Below are 16,504 nucleotides of genomic sequence, written 5' to 3'. Positions count from 1 at the left end.
CAGAATTTGCACAGGTTGTTATGCTCGAATTCAGGACCCCCAAAAGACCACCAGAGACCAAGATCGATGTAAGCAGCAAACAGGTGTTTATTGCGAGTTTCCTCCGCGTGCACACACAGCAGCTGGTGACACTGAGAGGCCCCAAGCCCAGGGCTTGCAGCAGTTTTATACACTCTTTGGGGAAGGCAGGGATCTCCACATACATCATAGCATCTCTTAGCAAATCATCACACACCACAGGAAAAATCAAATAACAACTCTAAAACATGATTAGCACATTCACTGGTGGGAACAAGTTGGGTAAGGGTGATAGGTTACTACAAGAGGGGGATTCATTTGAACTGATTGGTTTAAGCCAAGGGGGTGTTCATGCTGAACTACATGTTTTCCCAACATCATAAACCACTGGGAGGGTCATCTGGCATCCCAGGTATTTCCCTGTCTCATGCTGATTGGTGGCTGCTAGGGGGATGCTATGGGTCCCCACCTAGCCTGAGTCAGGGACACCTGGCACAGCAGATCTCTCCTGTTATTTGTAGATAAACAACTCAGCAGGGTGGGAATGTGCCTAGGAGTGCTCTGTGGGTCTTTCCAAGGAAAAAGGTCATGTCCCTTCCTTGGAAGGCTTTGCTCTGAGGCAGAGGCCGGTTTTTCAAGATCTGCACAATTTTCCTTTTCCAGGAACCTGCAGAATTTACCCAAGTTCCCCTTGGAGAGAAGGTGGTGTTTCATCAGAGCAGGGCAGGGAGGCAGAGGAGGCCTGAGGTTGTCCTTGCCCCAGGGAAGCAGTGATGCTCCATTTAATGGCACTGCCCTGTGGTGTCACATCTCTGCTTTGAATACAATGCTCAGGAGCCTGAGAAACTGAACAAAATTGAGCTGCACTTCCCACTGGGTTGACCTTAGTCACATGCATAAGGCTTTCATGAGGAGACCAAGTTCAGCAGATTTTTGAGAATCCAGCTTACTTTTTGTTTCTTCTATCGTAACTCACTTCCACTTCTAGGAAATATCTCCAATGTAAAACCAAAAGCAATCACATTACACCTATGCTCACAAAAGCATCTTTTCTTCCATTGGGGATTGAACCCAGGGGCACTTAGTAACTGGACACATCCCCAGTGCCCCCTCCTTTTTTAAAATTTGAGTTAGAGACAGGGTCTCATGGAGTTGCTTAGGACCTCACTAAGTTGCTGAGGCTGGTTTCAAATCTGTGATCCTCCTGCTCCAGCCTCCCAAACCTCTGGGATTTCAGGTGTGCGCCACCACACTGGGTTCATAGCAGCATTATGCATAAGACCAAAGGGTAGGGAAACCCCTGTGTTCACCCAGAGATGAATGGGGGTTCTGGAGTGGCTCAGTGATAGAGCACTTTCCTGGCAGGTCCAGGGCCCTGGGCTCCATCCCCAGTGCCAACAAAAAAGTTCTGGGGGAGGGTGTGGAATAGACTTGACCTGGGCAGCCTTGCCCAGTGGCTCAGGCCTGTAATCCCAGCGGCTCTGGAGGCTGAGGCAGGAGGATTTTGGAGTTCAAAGGCAGCCTCAGCAAAAGCGAGGCACTAAGCAACTCAGTGAGACCCCATCTCTAAATAAAACACAAACTAGGGCTGGGGATGGGCTCAGTGGGCGAGTGCCCCTGGGTTCAATCCCCAGTACCAAAAAGAGAGAGAAAAAAAAGAAGTCACCTGAACTGCTGGGGAGAAGGCGCAGGCATCACTTATGCACACAGAACTTTTGGTGATGTCAACCAAGAATAAAATCAGAGAAGTCTAAAAGAATGGATATTGCATTCCCTGGGGGCTAATTGGGATTGCAGTCTGGGAAACACAGAAGCTACCTGGATGGCCCAGTGGCATTTTTTTTTTTTTAGAGTGAGAGAGAGAGAATTTTTTAATATTTTATTTTTAGTTTTTGACGGACACAACATCTTTGTTTGTATGTGGTGCTGAGGATCGAACCTGGGCCGCACGCATGCCAGGCAAGCGTGCTACCACTTGAGCCACATCCCCAGCCCAGCCCAGTGGCGTTTTTACCCCACCTGCACCTGGCTTGTCTTTGAGGTCAGGCTACCTGGGCCAGGAGTCCCTGTTCAGGTGTGCAGACTGAAACCAGTCCTATCTGTGTCTGGCCAGTGACCCCAGGTGACCTCCCACCTCATTAAAATAAAATGCAGATATTCCTCCCCTTTATTGCTTTCCCTCCCCCTTTGGCTACATCCTTCCCCCCTTTCCAGGGTGAGGGCTGATGACATGTTCATCTCCCACTCTCTTCTTAGCCAAGAAAGAAACACCCTTTCACTGATCAATCAGTGTGGATCTTGCCCTTGGCTCTGAAAGAGAACCCAGCACCCCCCCCCCCCCCAGAATCTCAGCACACACCAGGCAAAGGCAGAGAGGGAGGTTTATCTGGGAAGTTCAGGTTCATTCAAGGGAGGATGGGGGCATTCTCAAGAGGGTCGCCTTTGGAGAAGACAAGGAATGGGCTCTCAGGGGAGAATGGCCACCTCCAGGGAGAGAGGGCAGCCCGTGGTGTGGGTGTTCATATTTGCAGAGGCCAGTGTGAGGGGCTGGACCCAGGTGGAGGCGGGGTGGCGCTGCACAATTTTATACTGGTTTCCCTGAGTTTCACCTGCCCTCAGGTTGGGGGGGGGGGAGGTCTGGTCACTCAGGGGCTATAATGGCTCCTGGGTGCTTCCTGCATTTCAATGTCTTTGGGGTATTTCCTTTAAGATGCAGCAGATCTCTGGGTATCTGAAACCCCTATCTCCTTTGAGACTGAAGCTGTTTGACACACACTGTAATCCAGCAATGCAGGGGGCTCTGGGGTTCAAGTTGCAGGCCAAGCTCAGCAATTTAGCAAGGCCCTAAGCAATTTAGAGAGACCCTGTCTCAAAGTAAAAAACAGGAAGGGCTGAGGATGTGGCTCAGTGGTAAAGCACCCCTGGGTTCAGGGCCCTGTAGCAAAAGAAAAAGAGAAAAAGGGTTAGTTGCTTCCTTCTGGCAACATTTCTGCCAACTTGGTTCTTACCTGTTTTGCTCCAGCAGATTCCAGCCAGAGGACCTCCCTCCATCCACTGGCATTTGGAAATGGGGCCATGAGGAAGGATTTGAAGGAATGCCTCCCCCACCAGCTATTCCAAATGGTCTCTGACTCTCTGTGTTGCCGAGGGCCAGTCCTTGTCCCATGTCAATCCAATAATGAGGACAGTTTGGAGAAAAAGGGAAAAGAAGGTTTATTGCTTTGGGAGCAAAGAAACACAGGGGACACTCCTGTCCCAGAGGCTGGGATTCTGCCCATCCACAGGAACAGGGGGCTTTTTAAGAGGTGACTCAAAGGCTCCATTCCAGGGGCTCCCTGTTGGAGCTGGGATTCACCTGTCAATGTGAGAGAGAGGCATTTCTGAGACCTTTCCCCCAAGTCTGCATTACTGGGTTCCTGTGGTGGGTGTGTGCTCAGGGAGAGCTAAATGAGCCTCAAATGGAGAAGGAAGGTGATCCTGTTTCCCTGAGATTAGGGAGGGGAGAGATTAGGGAGGGGGGAGATTAGGGAGGAGCAGGGGAGGGGAAGAGACAGAAAGAGCCCATTTCAAAAAAACAGTTGCCAGGGCAGAGCTGTCCTTTGAGCTCAGAGTCCTCCAGCCTCAGCCTCCCAAATTCCAGAGATTACAGGCATGCCACTGCACCTGGCCACAGTGTCCATCTTTGAGGGCCAGGACTTTGTTTTCATGGACACCGCTTTGTTCCCAGCAGGTCCATGAAGTGTGGAAAGGGGTGAGGCGAGGAGCAGTGGCAGTTTCTGTGCTGGGACTGAAGTGGGGACTCCAGCAGCTAGGCAGACACTCTACGTGGGTGGTGTCTCCAGCCTTGGGTGGGGCGTATCCCAGGCAGGACACTGAGCAGCAGTATTAGGTAAGGAGACAGACCTGTCCTAAGAATCTGTAAACGTTTCATGTCATTTTGAACTTGGCTGAGTTATTTTGAGGTCCCTGGTCTGTGACCCCCCTCATCAGTCCCCTTAATCCGAGGCCAGGAGGGACGAGGTCCGCCAGCATGGTGATGAACCCAGCCTAATTCCCTCCTAGATTCGGAGCCACCTCTTCACAAAAGTTAATTTCTCTTTTACTGTAAATTACTGGATGTCTAAACTTGCTTGGAATGCCTTCCCGTGCTTCGAACTCACCATGCCTGGCTTCCCTTGACCAGATAACACCCCTCTCTGAAACCTCAGCTGTGCCTCATAAATTCTGACATTGGATCCCAGTTCACTCCCTAAGTGCTGAACCCTGTAGACCATTAACCTACTGCCTGCCTTTGGGTTATGCCTGTCAAAATCCTGTTCTCTGTAAGTTCTCAAGACACCCCCTTTGTGACTTGTAGTGCTATAAAGCTGTGCTCCTAGAGAGCTGGGGGGCTGTTCTCTCACCCACAGGTTTCTGGAGAGACAGTCCCGGCTGGTTGGAATTACAAGCTTGCTTTAATTTATTTTAAATTGGAGTTGGGGGTCTTTCCGTGGTGGTTTAAGGATGGCAGAATCAAACCCAGGGGGCCCTTCAGAACCCTGAAGCCCTCTTACTCCACCCCCAGAAGACCTCAACAGTCCTCCCTGGGCACACCCCTGAGCCTCCAGCCCCAGGGCAGAGCAGCCCAAGCCAAGGTCACAGCCTAGGCCTGCAGCCTGCAACTTGAAGAGTGGAGTGTGTCCTTGGGGGACCTGGTAGGAGGCTGGGGGCTCCCCAGGATGGAGTAGCAGTGACTGGAGTGGGCTCAGGTAGGTGGGTGGTGGACCAATTCCCTGGCCCTAAAGAGATGGGGCTCCGGCCGGGTCGGGAAGGAGGACACCCCGGGAAGTGGCTGGTGAGAGGCTGAGGCTGTGTTGGTGGGTCCTGTGGTTCCCCCACAGCAAGCCTCAGCTCCTGGGGGGAAGTTGGAATCCAGCAGGGAGACCCCTCCCAGGGCGGGCCCAGGGGGCGGGGGAGGTGGGGCTGGGCCAGCCTGCAGGTGGGCTATTTAAGCCCGGGGTCTTGAGGGTTTGGTCCCACTCCTCTGAACTGGGCCTCCGCTGCCAGAGATAAAATGGAAAGAGAGGTCGCTGCCATGAATGACATAGTTGTCAAGGATGAGATGAAAAGAATGCGCGATACACTGGGTGAGCTAGTTGGGGGCGGCGCGGGCCTCCAAGCGGAGGGATGTCACAGGAGAAGGGCTGTCTCTGAAGGGGCGTCCAAGGGGGAGTTCCTGGAGTAGGGGGGCTCTGTTTGGGACGAGCGGTTTTCTTGGCAAAAGTACTCCAACATGCACCATTCAAAGCACAGGCTTCATAAATGAAGGCTCATTATGTGAGGAACCTTCAGGGAGTTTGAGACAGACTCTAATTACCTTCAGACCAGCTTCACCTAGCTCCAGCCTCCAGCTACCTATTAGAGTAGCAAGGTTTATTGAAGATGAGAGAGAGAGAGAGAGAGAGAGAGAGAGATATCACCCAGGGAGTGGACTTTTATTGGGGAACAAAATTCTGGAGAACATCCCATCCAGTGAATATTAAAGGGGGCAGTGTCCCAAGGTCAGGGGCAAAGATTGGGTCTTTGGGGTACAAGTCTTGAGAAGGGAGGGGAAAGCTCTGGACACAAGATGTGCCTAAGCGCCTCCCTCCCAGCCAGGGAGGTAACTCAAATCACGCGCCAGGATGGCCTCCCACAAGTAAAGAAGGAAGAATGGGGCCAGTCTCAAGCGGGAGAGGTCCTTTGGGGGTTCCCAGCTCTTTTTACAGGAAACTTGGTAGCAGGGTTTGGAGACAGGGGCCTATAATCCCAGAAACTGTGGAGGCTGAGGCAGGAGGATTAGAAGGTTGAGGACAGCCTCAGCAATTTAGCAAGGCCCTAAGCAACTTAGGGGAGACCCAGTCTCAAATGGTTAAAAGGGCTGGGGATGTGTCTCAGGCTCCAAAGCTGGCCTGGGTTCCATCCCCAGTAGTTAAGGAAAAACAAAAGAAAAGTTGGGGAGAGGTGGGTGCAGAGACCTAGGACTGGTGTCCGTCCTCTGCTCTCAATTGGCTGGTGCTTCTGCTGGGGCTGGCTTCCTCACCTATGAATAGACAGCGACACAAAGTCCCCTAAATTATAGCGTCCTCAGATCTCATGTCTGTCTTGGCTGGATCTACTTATGGGAGGGAGGAATAATGGGTGGATCTGGAGGGGTCCAGGAATCTGGGAGCGAGGCGTGTGTAAGTGAAAATGTCCCCCAGCGCTTCCTGTCTCTCCTTTGGCTTTGTCCCTTCTGTCCTCCTTCAGCGAGGGGGAGGTGGGCTCTGTGGCTGGGCTGTGGAGTGTCCATCCAGAGAAGAGCACAGCTTGTCCAGGGGGCTTCTGCCCTGCAGAGCGGGGAGGCCTGAGCCCCACCTGGGAGCTTGGGCTTGGTGATGGCAGAAGCCCTGGGTGGCCAGGGGACCCGCGGGCAAGACTTTAACCTGGGCTCCAGAGAAGGGGAGCCTGAGCTGACCCCAGAGGCAGGACGGCTCCCCAGCTCAGAGTATGCTGTTTGGGAGGGCAGGGGCTGAGCGGGGATGGCCGTGTTCAGGTGCGGTTTAAAGATGTGTTCTCCTTGAGGTGGCCAGAGGGGAACACTGAGGAGGGTCCTCTGAGTTCTGGCAAGAGCCTCCTGATTTCTGAGGCTGAGGGCAGTTCACCAAGCTCTGTGACCTGGCTGGGGAGGGGGCGGTCTGTGGGGCTTGAGTGCTGTCAGGCCAAGAGTTAAAGCCCAGAGTGCATTTCCCTTTGGTCTCAGTGGTCTCAGACCACTTTTTGCTGAGGCTGGCTTTGAACTCGGATCCTCTTCCCTCAACCTCCCAAGCCCCTGGGATTACAGGGCCCCACACCAGGCTCAGATGTGGACTCTGAGGTGAAGATGTGCATTGGTGCCTGAGCAGAGCTTGGGGCCCTGTGGCCCCTGAAAGTGCCTTCAGCCCTGGGATGGGGAGTGCAGAGGCTGGGGAGGGCAAAGCAGGCTGGAGGCCAGGGCTCAGTGCTCTGGGGTGAGGGCCCTTCCTGGCCTGCCCCCCTGGGCCGAGGGTCCCGAGAGTACAGCAGCCCTTTCCAGGCCCACCTCAAAGCTGGCGAGGTGGGAAGAGAACGTGGATTTCCCCAGAACGTGATTGTAGACGGCTGGTGTGAGTTCGGGAATAAAGAGTTGCTGTTTGAATCTACAAGCTGTGTGGTGGCTCGTGATTGTGTGCCCAGCCAGACTGCGGCATTTGTGCCCAGCCAGACTGCGGCATTTGGTGGCTTGTACGGGGAACTTCTGAAGCTTGGAGGTAAGTGAAATTGCTCGCCCCTGAGGAAGAGCGAAAGAATGGGTGACCAACTCAAAAAACAATGTGTTATTGTTTTGATTTATCTTGTTTTTGTTTCAAGCTGCCTATCCCTAGAAATTTCTCAGGCAAACTGGAAAAAATGGTTGACTAAAGGTTTGAAGTTTGTCGGCCCTGAGGAAGAGAAAATTGATACAACGATTTTTTATTCCGTTTTTGTTTCATTCAGTTTCGGCTTTGTTTTGTGCTATCTTATTGGGTTGCGTTATCTTTATAGTAGATTAGAAATTAGTAAAAAACAAACCGAAAAGATGTTAAGTAAATTGTTAGAGGTTCAGACCATGGAGAAAGACATTTTAGATCAAGCAAAAGAGAAGGTCTCTCGAGCTAGTCAGACAGAGGAAGAAAATTTAAAGGAAAAGGGGTTGTTAGGAAAAAGGCCACAACAGGAGGCTGTTACTAACTCCATTTTATCACAAGAGGGCATAATTCAACCAACAGCCCCACCGATGGAGACAGCTGAGTGGCCCTCAAACCCCGTAGTTGATAAATGGGATCCTGAGACAGGACCTCAAAGATTAGCATGCCCTGTACTTGAACAGGCAGGAGGGCAGCGAATTCACCGTGCTTTAGATTTTAAAACAGTGAAGCAGTTAAAGGAGGCTGTAACAACCTACGGGCCCCAAGCTCCCTTCACGGTAAGCATGGTCGAGTCCATTACTAACTTGGACATGACGCCAGCAGATTGGGCTAGCATGTGTAAATCTGTACTAAATGGAGGACAATATTTGTTATGGAAGGTTGCCAATGAGGAATTTTGTGCGGAGACAGCTAGGCGAAATGCAGCAGCCGGTTACCCTCAAAGAAATCTAGATATGTTGTTAGGAAAAGGACCTTATGAGGGTCAACGGCAACAAATTGAATATGATCCTGCTATATATGCACAAATTGCTGCAGACGCAGTTAGGGCATGGAAGACTTTACAAGGACATGGAGATTTACAAGGTCAGCTATCTAAGGTAATACAGAGAGCTAATGAACCTTACGCTGACTTTGTAGATAGGCTAATTCAAACGGCTGCCAAAATTTTTGGGGATACAGAACAAGCAATGCCATTAATAAAACAACTGGCTTATGACCAAGCAAATCGTTGCTGCAGAGAGGTTATTAGACCATGGAGACATGAAGATTTAAACACATATATTAAATTATGTAGAGATATTAATGAACAAGGGCAAGTCTTGGCAGCTGCAGTACAACAGGCTTTAGATGCCAGGCCAAAAACATGCTATGATTGTGAACAAACAGGACATTTTAAAAGGAATTGCCCCATAAGAGGAGGGTTTAACAAAAGTAGGTATCAAAGGAATAGAATACCGGGTATTTGCCCACGATGCCGTAGAGGGAGACATTGGGCTAATGAATGCCGTTCTCAAACCACCATAGAAGGTACTCCCTTATCAAAAAACGGACAAAGACCAGGTATTTATCCAAGATATCGTGGAGAAAGGCATCAGGCTCCATTGCCAAAAAACGGACAGGGGGGCCCAATGCTCCGGGGCCCACAACCACAAATATACGGGGCAGTGGAGGATCCCAGCAACACCATCAGGGTAGTGCCCAGGACACATTGTCCATTAAATCCCTCATCAGACAAACCCGAGGGAGCGCAGGGTTGGACATCTGTGCCTCTGCCAGAGCAGTATTAACTCCAGAGATGGGAGTTCAAATCATTCCCACAGGAGTAAAAGGACCTCTTCCCCAAGGAACAGTAGGCTTATTACTGGGACGTAGTTCATCTACATTAAAAGGACTTATGATAAGTCCTGGGGTAATTGATCCCGATTATGTAGGTGAAATAAAAATTATAGCTAGTTCTCCAAGAGGTATATCAGTAATTTCACCTGGAGATAGAATAGCACAGTTGTTAATAATACCCAGCCTACATAATAAATTTCCTAGTCATAGTGTAGAAAGAGGTTCCAGGGGATTAGGCTCCACAGGTGTAGATTGGGCTATGTTGTCTTTAAATTTAGATTCTCGCCCAATGCTAAAACTAAATATTCAAGGTCATGAGTTTAATGGGCTACTGGACACAGGAGCTGACCTTAGCATCATATCTCGTCAAGAATGGCCAAAACATTGGCCATTACAACAAGCCACTCAAACGCTTCGAGGCCTAGGAGTGGCGACTAATCCCCATAGAAGTTCTATGATATTAGATTGGAAGGATCCTGAAGGATGTGAAGGAACTATACAGCCATATGTATTGGATCATCTTCCTATAAATTTATGGGGACGAGATGTCCTAGATCAATTAGGTTTGACGTTAACAAATAATATCAATCCTAATGTGCCCACTACTAGAGCTAGACAAGGCTTTAGGAAAGAAAAAAGATTAGGAAAACAAGGGCAAGGTATAGCAGCACCAGTACAAATAGATCAAGGAACAGACAGACATGGGTTGGATTTTCAGAAAGGGCCACTGAGACAATCAAAATTACTTGGAAATCAGAAAGACCAGTGTGGGTTCCTCAGTGGCCCCTGACTAAAGAAAAGATACAAGTAGCCCATGATCTGGTCAAACAACAATTAACGGAAGGACATATACAACCTTCCATATCTCCCCATAATACTCCCATTTTTGTCATCAAAAAGAAATCTGGTAAATGGAGATTGTTGCAAGATTTAAGAGCCATTAATAATGAGATGGTTGTTATGGGACCTGCTCAATCAGGGATTCCTCAATTGTCTGCTTTGCCAAAAACCTGGCATGTTTTAGCTATAGATATTAAAGATTGTTTTTTTTCAATTCCAATTCATCCCGAGGATAGTCCACGTTTTGCATTTACTATCCCTGCATTAAATCATGAAGGTCCTGATCAGAGATATGAATGGAAAGTACTCCCTCAAGGGATGGCTAACAGTCCAACTATGTGTCAAATATATGTTAACAAAGCAATCCAGCCACTTAGAAATCAAAATCCTGAACTACAAATATTTCACTATATGGATGATGTATTATTGGCACATAAAGATAAAAACATATTGCTGGAATGTTATGCCACACTTACAAACTTATTAAAAAATTATAATCTAGAGATAGCAATAGATAAAGTACAATTAAATTTTCCAATTAATTATTTAGGAGTTCTATTATCCTCAACCATGGTCCGTCCACCAAAAATTCAAATACGAGTAGATCAACTCAAATCACTTAACGACTTTCAAAAGTTATTGGGAGACATAAATTGGATAAGGCCTTATCTAGGTATACCAACAGGAGAGTTGGGACCTTTATTTGATATTCTAAAAGGTCCATCAGATCCAAATTCACCCCGCATGTTAACTCCTAAAGCAAGAAAGGCATTAAAAATTATTGAAACATATATGGAAAACATACATTTGGATAGAATTGATATAAGTTTGCCTTTATTATTTATTGTACTACCAACAAAAAATATTCCTACAGGAGTATTTTGGCAAGAAGGTCCATTATTGTGGATACATTTACCTTATTCTCCTAACACTATTCTTACTAGGTATCCTGAGGCTGTAGGACAATTAATACTCAAAGGAATAAAAGCAGCGAAGGCAGTGTTTGGAATTTCTCCCAATAAAATTATTACTCCATATACTATGGATCAAATTGATGAGTTAGCTAATGAGTTAAATACTTGGGCAATAATCATGTGTAAATCTAATGTTTCATTTGATAATCATTTACCATCTAATCCTTTGTTGTCTTTTTGGTCTAAGCATCCTGTAGTTTTTCCTAAAATGACAAGAAAAACACCTATCATGAATGCTCCAAATATATTCACTGATGGGTCAAATAATGGTACAGCAGCAGTAGTTACCCCTGATCAAACTTTTACATTTTTAGTACCCAAACAATCAGCTCAAAAGGTAGAGCTTAATGCAGTATTACAAGCTTTTGTGATGTTTAAAGATTCTGTATTTAATTTATTTTCTGATAGTCAGTATGTAGTTAATGCTATAGTATCTCTTGAAGATGCTGGTAGGATTTCCCCTTCTTCTACTGTTTTCTCTTTGTTTTCCACTATACAAAGTCTAATCTGGGACAGAAAAGATCCATTCTTTATAGGACATATTAGGGCACATACAGGATTGCCTGGAGCCCTTAGTTTAGGCAATGATTTAGCAGATAAAACTACACATGACATACATATTTTCTCTACATTTGAAGAAGCTACAAATTTTCATAAAAGGTTTCATGTTAATGCTAATACTTTACAAAAGCGTTTTAAAATAACTAAGGAACAAGCCAGACATATAATAAAACAATGTCAAAATTGTGTGACATTTTTACCACAAGTTAATCTTGGAGTCAATCCTAGAGGACTGATACCTAACCATATTTGGCAGATGGACGTCACACACTTGCCAGAATTTGGAAAATTAAAATATTTACACGTTACAGTCGATACTTCTTCTGGATTTTTGATGGGCTCCCTTCATGCCGGAGAAAAAACTAAAGATGTTATAGCTCATTGCTTACAAAATTTTGCCACTGTGGGTGTTCCTAAACAGTTAAAAACCGATAATGGTCCTGGCTATACCTCTACCTCTTTTAAACAATTTTGCTCATCATTTGGTATCACTCATATAACAGGAATCCCATACAATCCACAGGGACAAGGCATAGTTGAAAGAGCTCATCAAACTATTAAAACATACTTATTAAAGCAAAAAGAGGGAATTGGAAGGGGGTATATATCCCCCAAAGATAAACTTAAAATAACGCTTTTTACTCTAAACTTTTTAAATTTGGATTCATCAGGACTTAGTGCTGCGGAAAGGCATATGTATCCAAAAAATGTACATAAGCCTAAAGTACTTTGGAAAGATATTCTAACAGGACAATGGAAAGGTCCTGACCCAGTGATTGTCTGGAGTCGGGGGTCTGTTTGTGTTTTTCCACAGGGAGAACAGCAGCCCATTTGGATTCCAGAGAGATTAACTAAAACAGTTTCTACAGATCGAAAAGAAGATGATTTGACTCAAATCCATAACAGCTGATATCCAGAACTCCAGCTTGGCCATTCTTACATCTGCGACAGTGATTAACCAGGATGCTTTTTTCAATAGCTATTTTATTATTGCATTTTTCCACATCATAAGGTTCTATTTTTATTTTTTGAGCTCATACAAACCTAGGTTAATGTTTTTCTGATCAGTTTTATTTTTTGACTGTGGAGTTTTTAAACATTGCAATGGAGATTTCACCCAGGTAAAGCTACAAGGCCTTTACTATTATGTGTTGTACGTTTGTGTACACTCTTGTGTTTTGTGTTGTATGTCTGTATGTGCGTATGTCCATATTTCTTATATGAGGAGCGCTCATGAAAAAATGGATCCGAATTATTATTATTTTTTTATTCACGTGATTTAAATGGTTTAATTTAAATTATGTAAACAGCTGTTAAGGATTGTTTTTAAAGGTGGTTAACAGATCTGTTTGTTTACTAATTTAAATTAGGTAAAAAGCTGTTAAGGATTGTTTTTAAAGTAGGTTAACAGATCTGTTTGTTTACTTTCACCTTTCCTTTTCATTATATTTAATAATTCTTTTCAGGATAATGTCTCTTTAGCATCATTGCCAGAATTCCTATCTCCATCTCAGTGCTGGTGAAGAACTCAACAAGTAATGCTCAATCAAAGAGTCAACTTACTTGGGAGGAACGGATTTGGGAGGAAATGGACATATTGATAGATTCCTCTGCTTTGAACTGCTTGCAGAACTTGCCTGGACTATGTAACTATCGTTTGGTGCAGCGAATTGTGGTAATGCTGGCATATCTTTGCTGATGGTGTCACCAGTGATGCAATTTTTCCCAAGGAGCTGTCAATTGGCTTGGTGTCGTGGCATTTCTGTATCCTCCTCCCTTCTGCTAGTGATGGTCTAAAATTTGGGGGCCAATGGCTTATGCTGGACCGGTAGTCAGTGACGGGTATGATCCAATTGCAGTGGTATCAACCTAAGACAGGAGGCTGACGCCTAAAGGTCAGTTTTCCGATGACGGGTAAGAACCATATGTTGAATTGGACAACCTACCAGGCACGGTCCATAAGCCACATTAACCTCACTCCCCCACTGGCACCAAGGCCAAATTTGGGGGCCAACAGAGGTGAGGCAAAGAACCTCACCCCCCCACTGGTGCATAGACCTATCCACAAGTATGGCTTATGCTGGACCGGTAGTCAGTGACGGGTATGATTCAATTGCAGTGGTATCAACCTAAGACAGGAGGCTGACGCCTAAAGGTCAGTTTTCCGATGACGGGTAAGAACCATATGTTGAATTGGACAACCTACCAGGCACGGTCCTTAAGCCACATTGCTTGTTGTTTAATTAATCAGAAGGGGGGAGATGCTGGGAGCCATTAGCCAAGTAGGTATGACAATTTCCTTGCCAGCGTACCCCATGTTGCAGTGACATTGAATGTACGTGACCTTGCTCAAGGACCTAGGCAGATTAGGGTGTTCCCGGTTTTAAGATAATCGTGTTTAGGGCGTTCCCAGTTTAGGTTCCAGGTTTAAGGTTTAAGATTATTCCTGCTGGGAATAGGGCGTATCCTGCTGCCTGAGTTCCCCTTGAGTTCTCACGGGATTCAGACAGTATATTTTGGAGATAGAAGCCCAGTGGAGGTGAATTTGGGAGAGAAGGAGGATTTGGGAAGAGAACGTGGATTTCCCCAGAACGTGATTGTAGACGGCTGGTGTGAGTTCGGGAATAAAGAGTTGCTGTTTGAATCTACAAGCTGTGTGGTGGCTCGTGATTGTGTGCCCAGCCAGACTGCGGCATTTGTGCCCAGCCAGACTGCGGCAGCGAGGGGCAGGGCTGGGCTGGAAGGCGGAAGCCAGGTGTGACCCTGGGGCTGGTCCAGGTGTCACTTCCTGTCCACTGTGCTGCCGCCCACCTTGCCAGCTGAGTCCCTGTGGCCCAGGGGAGGGCATTGTCAATGGGGGGTGGCTGGGGATGGTCTGTGGGGCTTCTCTGATTTTCTTCTTTCTCCCAGAGCCATTGGTGTCGAGTGGGACTATTTTGATCCTCAGCAAAGAGCAGGTGGAGAAGCTGGAGGAGCACTTCCTGAAGGACCCCTTTCCATCCCACAGTACCCTGGTGGCCCTGGACTCCTGCCTCGGCCTAGAGGAGAAACAAGTGCGACACGTGCAGGTGGGACTCAGGCTCCACACCCCTACCTTGCCCTGGCAGGGGAGGGCCTGCCCTGCTGGCTGGGCCCTGTCCCACGCTCCCTCTGCAGAAGCCTGGGGCACACATGGGCCCAAGCTACCCTGGGTCCTCCTGGGCTCTGGCTGGACCCCAAGCTCAGCTTCTGCCTTCTGTGCTGCACAACTTTGATCAGCCCAGACTGTTGCCCGGTGCCCTTCCAGGACCCAGAGCCCAGCACCCTCTAAACCCGAGGAGACCCTGGCAGATTACTCCCATCCCTGGGCTCTGGGTCCTCTCCCTCTGGGTTTCTCCCCCTTGCCTTCGACCTCCAGAGCCCAAGGGACCTCTCTGTTTTGGTTCTCATTTTGCAGAGCTGGGGACAGAACCCAGGGCCTTGGCTCCCAGTGTCAGACCAGCTCCCCACCACCAAGCTAGCACCCTGCCCTTTATTGGATGACCCAGGGTGGCCTTGAGCTCACCATCCTGTTTGAGCCACCCAAATGTCTGGATTAGAGGCACATGCCCTGGGCCCAGTGCCCGCACCCACATGCACCTTCTCACCTGGGGCCCAGGCAGGTGTGAGAAGTCCCTCTACATCTTTCCGTGTCTCTTTTGTCTCCCCAGGATTGGTTTACTGTGGAACGTAAGATAAAGCATAAACGAGGCTATCATCTGTATGCACGAGGCTATCATCCATATGCAGGACACTTGCGTCGGCCCTCACACTCATCCTGTGCCCACTCATCCTGGGCAGGCCCATCCTGGTCCAAATTCTGTTGTATATGCCCATCCTGCCAAGATAACCACTCTCCCAGCTCCAGAAGACCCAGAAGGTTCTCTATTCGGGTCCAGGCCTGTGGGAACCTCCGGGGTGGTTCCCAGCAGAGTTCCTGGCCCATGAGGGGAGAGGAAAAGGAACTAGAAGCCATCTTGAAGAGACTCTCCACTGCAGAGCCTGAGGAAGGTGACCTTGAAGACACAGACAAATCAGGTCCAGGAGATTTCTGAGTGGATGGGGGTTCTGCACCTGCCCCATTCCACAGGTCCCACAGGTCCTGTCTCTGGCTACCATTCATCACCTGTCATTTGAGTCACCTGGGAGTGTCTGGGTCTCCAGTCTGAGTGGAATGGGTGTTCCTGGGTGCACTTCCTTCCCTTGATGCTGCCCCCGCCCCTGGCCAATGTTATCACTATCTTTCCTCGTTTATGGGGGTCTTGGTCTGCAGCCCAGTGCAGCGGTTGCCTGCATCTCCAGGAATGAAGGACCTCTGCTCTCCCACAAGGATTTCCCCACAGTCTCTGCTGAGCCACACCCACATCAGATCCCCACCCCCAGCTGCCTCTTTTAGAGTCCATATCCAATCCATTTCCATCATTTTGAAATAGTTTGGAGCTTTGTCTTAATTTAGGTATTTTTTCCCTCTTATTTCCTTTTGGTCTTTGCTTTGTTACTTGTTTGAGGTTATTTTTCTGCTGATTTTCCTCAATTTTCAATAAAGTTTCTTTTGCTTCAGTGAATCTTGCAGTTAGTATTCTCTTTTTTTTCATGATGGACTGTTAAACCATGATGCAAAGAAAAGACCACCAACTCCAATTTGAAATCAAACTAAAGCAAGCTTGTAATTCCAGCTAGCCAGGACTGTCCCTCTCCAGAAATCCATGAGATAGAAGACAGTTCTCCAGCTCTCTAAGAGCGCAGCTTAATAGCACAGGAAGTTGCAAAAAGGTTGGTGTCTGGAGAACATACAGACAACAGGATTTTGAGAAGCATAACACAAGGCAGGTAGTAGGTGAATGGTCTACATGGTTCAGCACTTAGGGAGTAAATTTAGATCCCAACATCAGGATTTATGAGGCACCATTAGGGTTTCAGAGAGGGCTGCTATCTGGCCAGGGGGGTCCAGGCCTGGGTGAGTTCAAGGCATGCGCAGGCATTCCAAGCAAGTTTAAAACATCCAAATACAGCCAGGCTAAATAGAAATCCTATTTTACGGAAAACAGAACT

General features: G+C 47.5%; 1 protein-coding gene across 2 annotated transcripts; it reads left to right on the top strand.

Moving 5' to 3' along the window:
• Window positions 1-4,380: 4,380 nt before the first annotated feature.
• Window positions 4,381-16,007, top strand: LOC124100294 (uncharacterized). 2 transcript variants are annotated; one of them, XR_006854215.2, is made up of 3 exons: window positions 4,381-4,766; window positions 14,345-14,502; window positions 15,124-16,007. XR_006854215.2 is itself a non-coding variant. In XM_046455785.2 (3 exons), exons 1-3 carry the CDS (start codon window positions 5,072-5,074, stop codon window positions 15,505-15,507), a joined length of 615 nt encoding a protein of 204 aa, XP_046311741.1. In that variant the 5' UTR covers window positions 5,044-5,071; the 3' UTR covers window positions 15,508-16,007. The 2 variants fall into 2 exon arrangements, 1 of the variants encoding a protein (XP_046311741.1); XM_046455785.2 differs by lacking the exon at window positions 4,381-4,766 and adding an exon at window positions 5,044-5,144.
• Window positions 16,008-16,504: the final 497 nt, after the last annotated feature.

The sequence above is a fragment of the Marmota monax genome, unplaced genomic scaffold, assembly GCF_021218885.2.
Source record: "Marmota monax isolate L192 unplaced genomic scaffold, Marmota_monax_Labrador192_F-V1.1 WCK01_AAM20220418_F8-fsc00149, whole genome shotgun sequence".
Taxonomy (NCBI): Eukaryota; Metazoa; Chordata; class Mammalia; order Rodentia; family Sciuridae; genus Marmota; species Marmota monax.
Note: the sequence above shows the minus strand (reverse complement) of the source record. Positions and strands in the feature narration are given on the sequence as shown.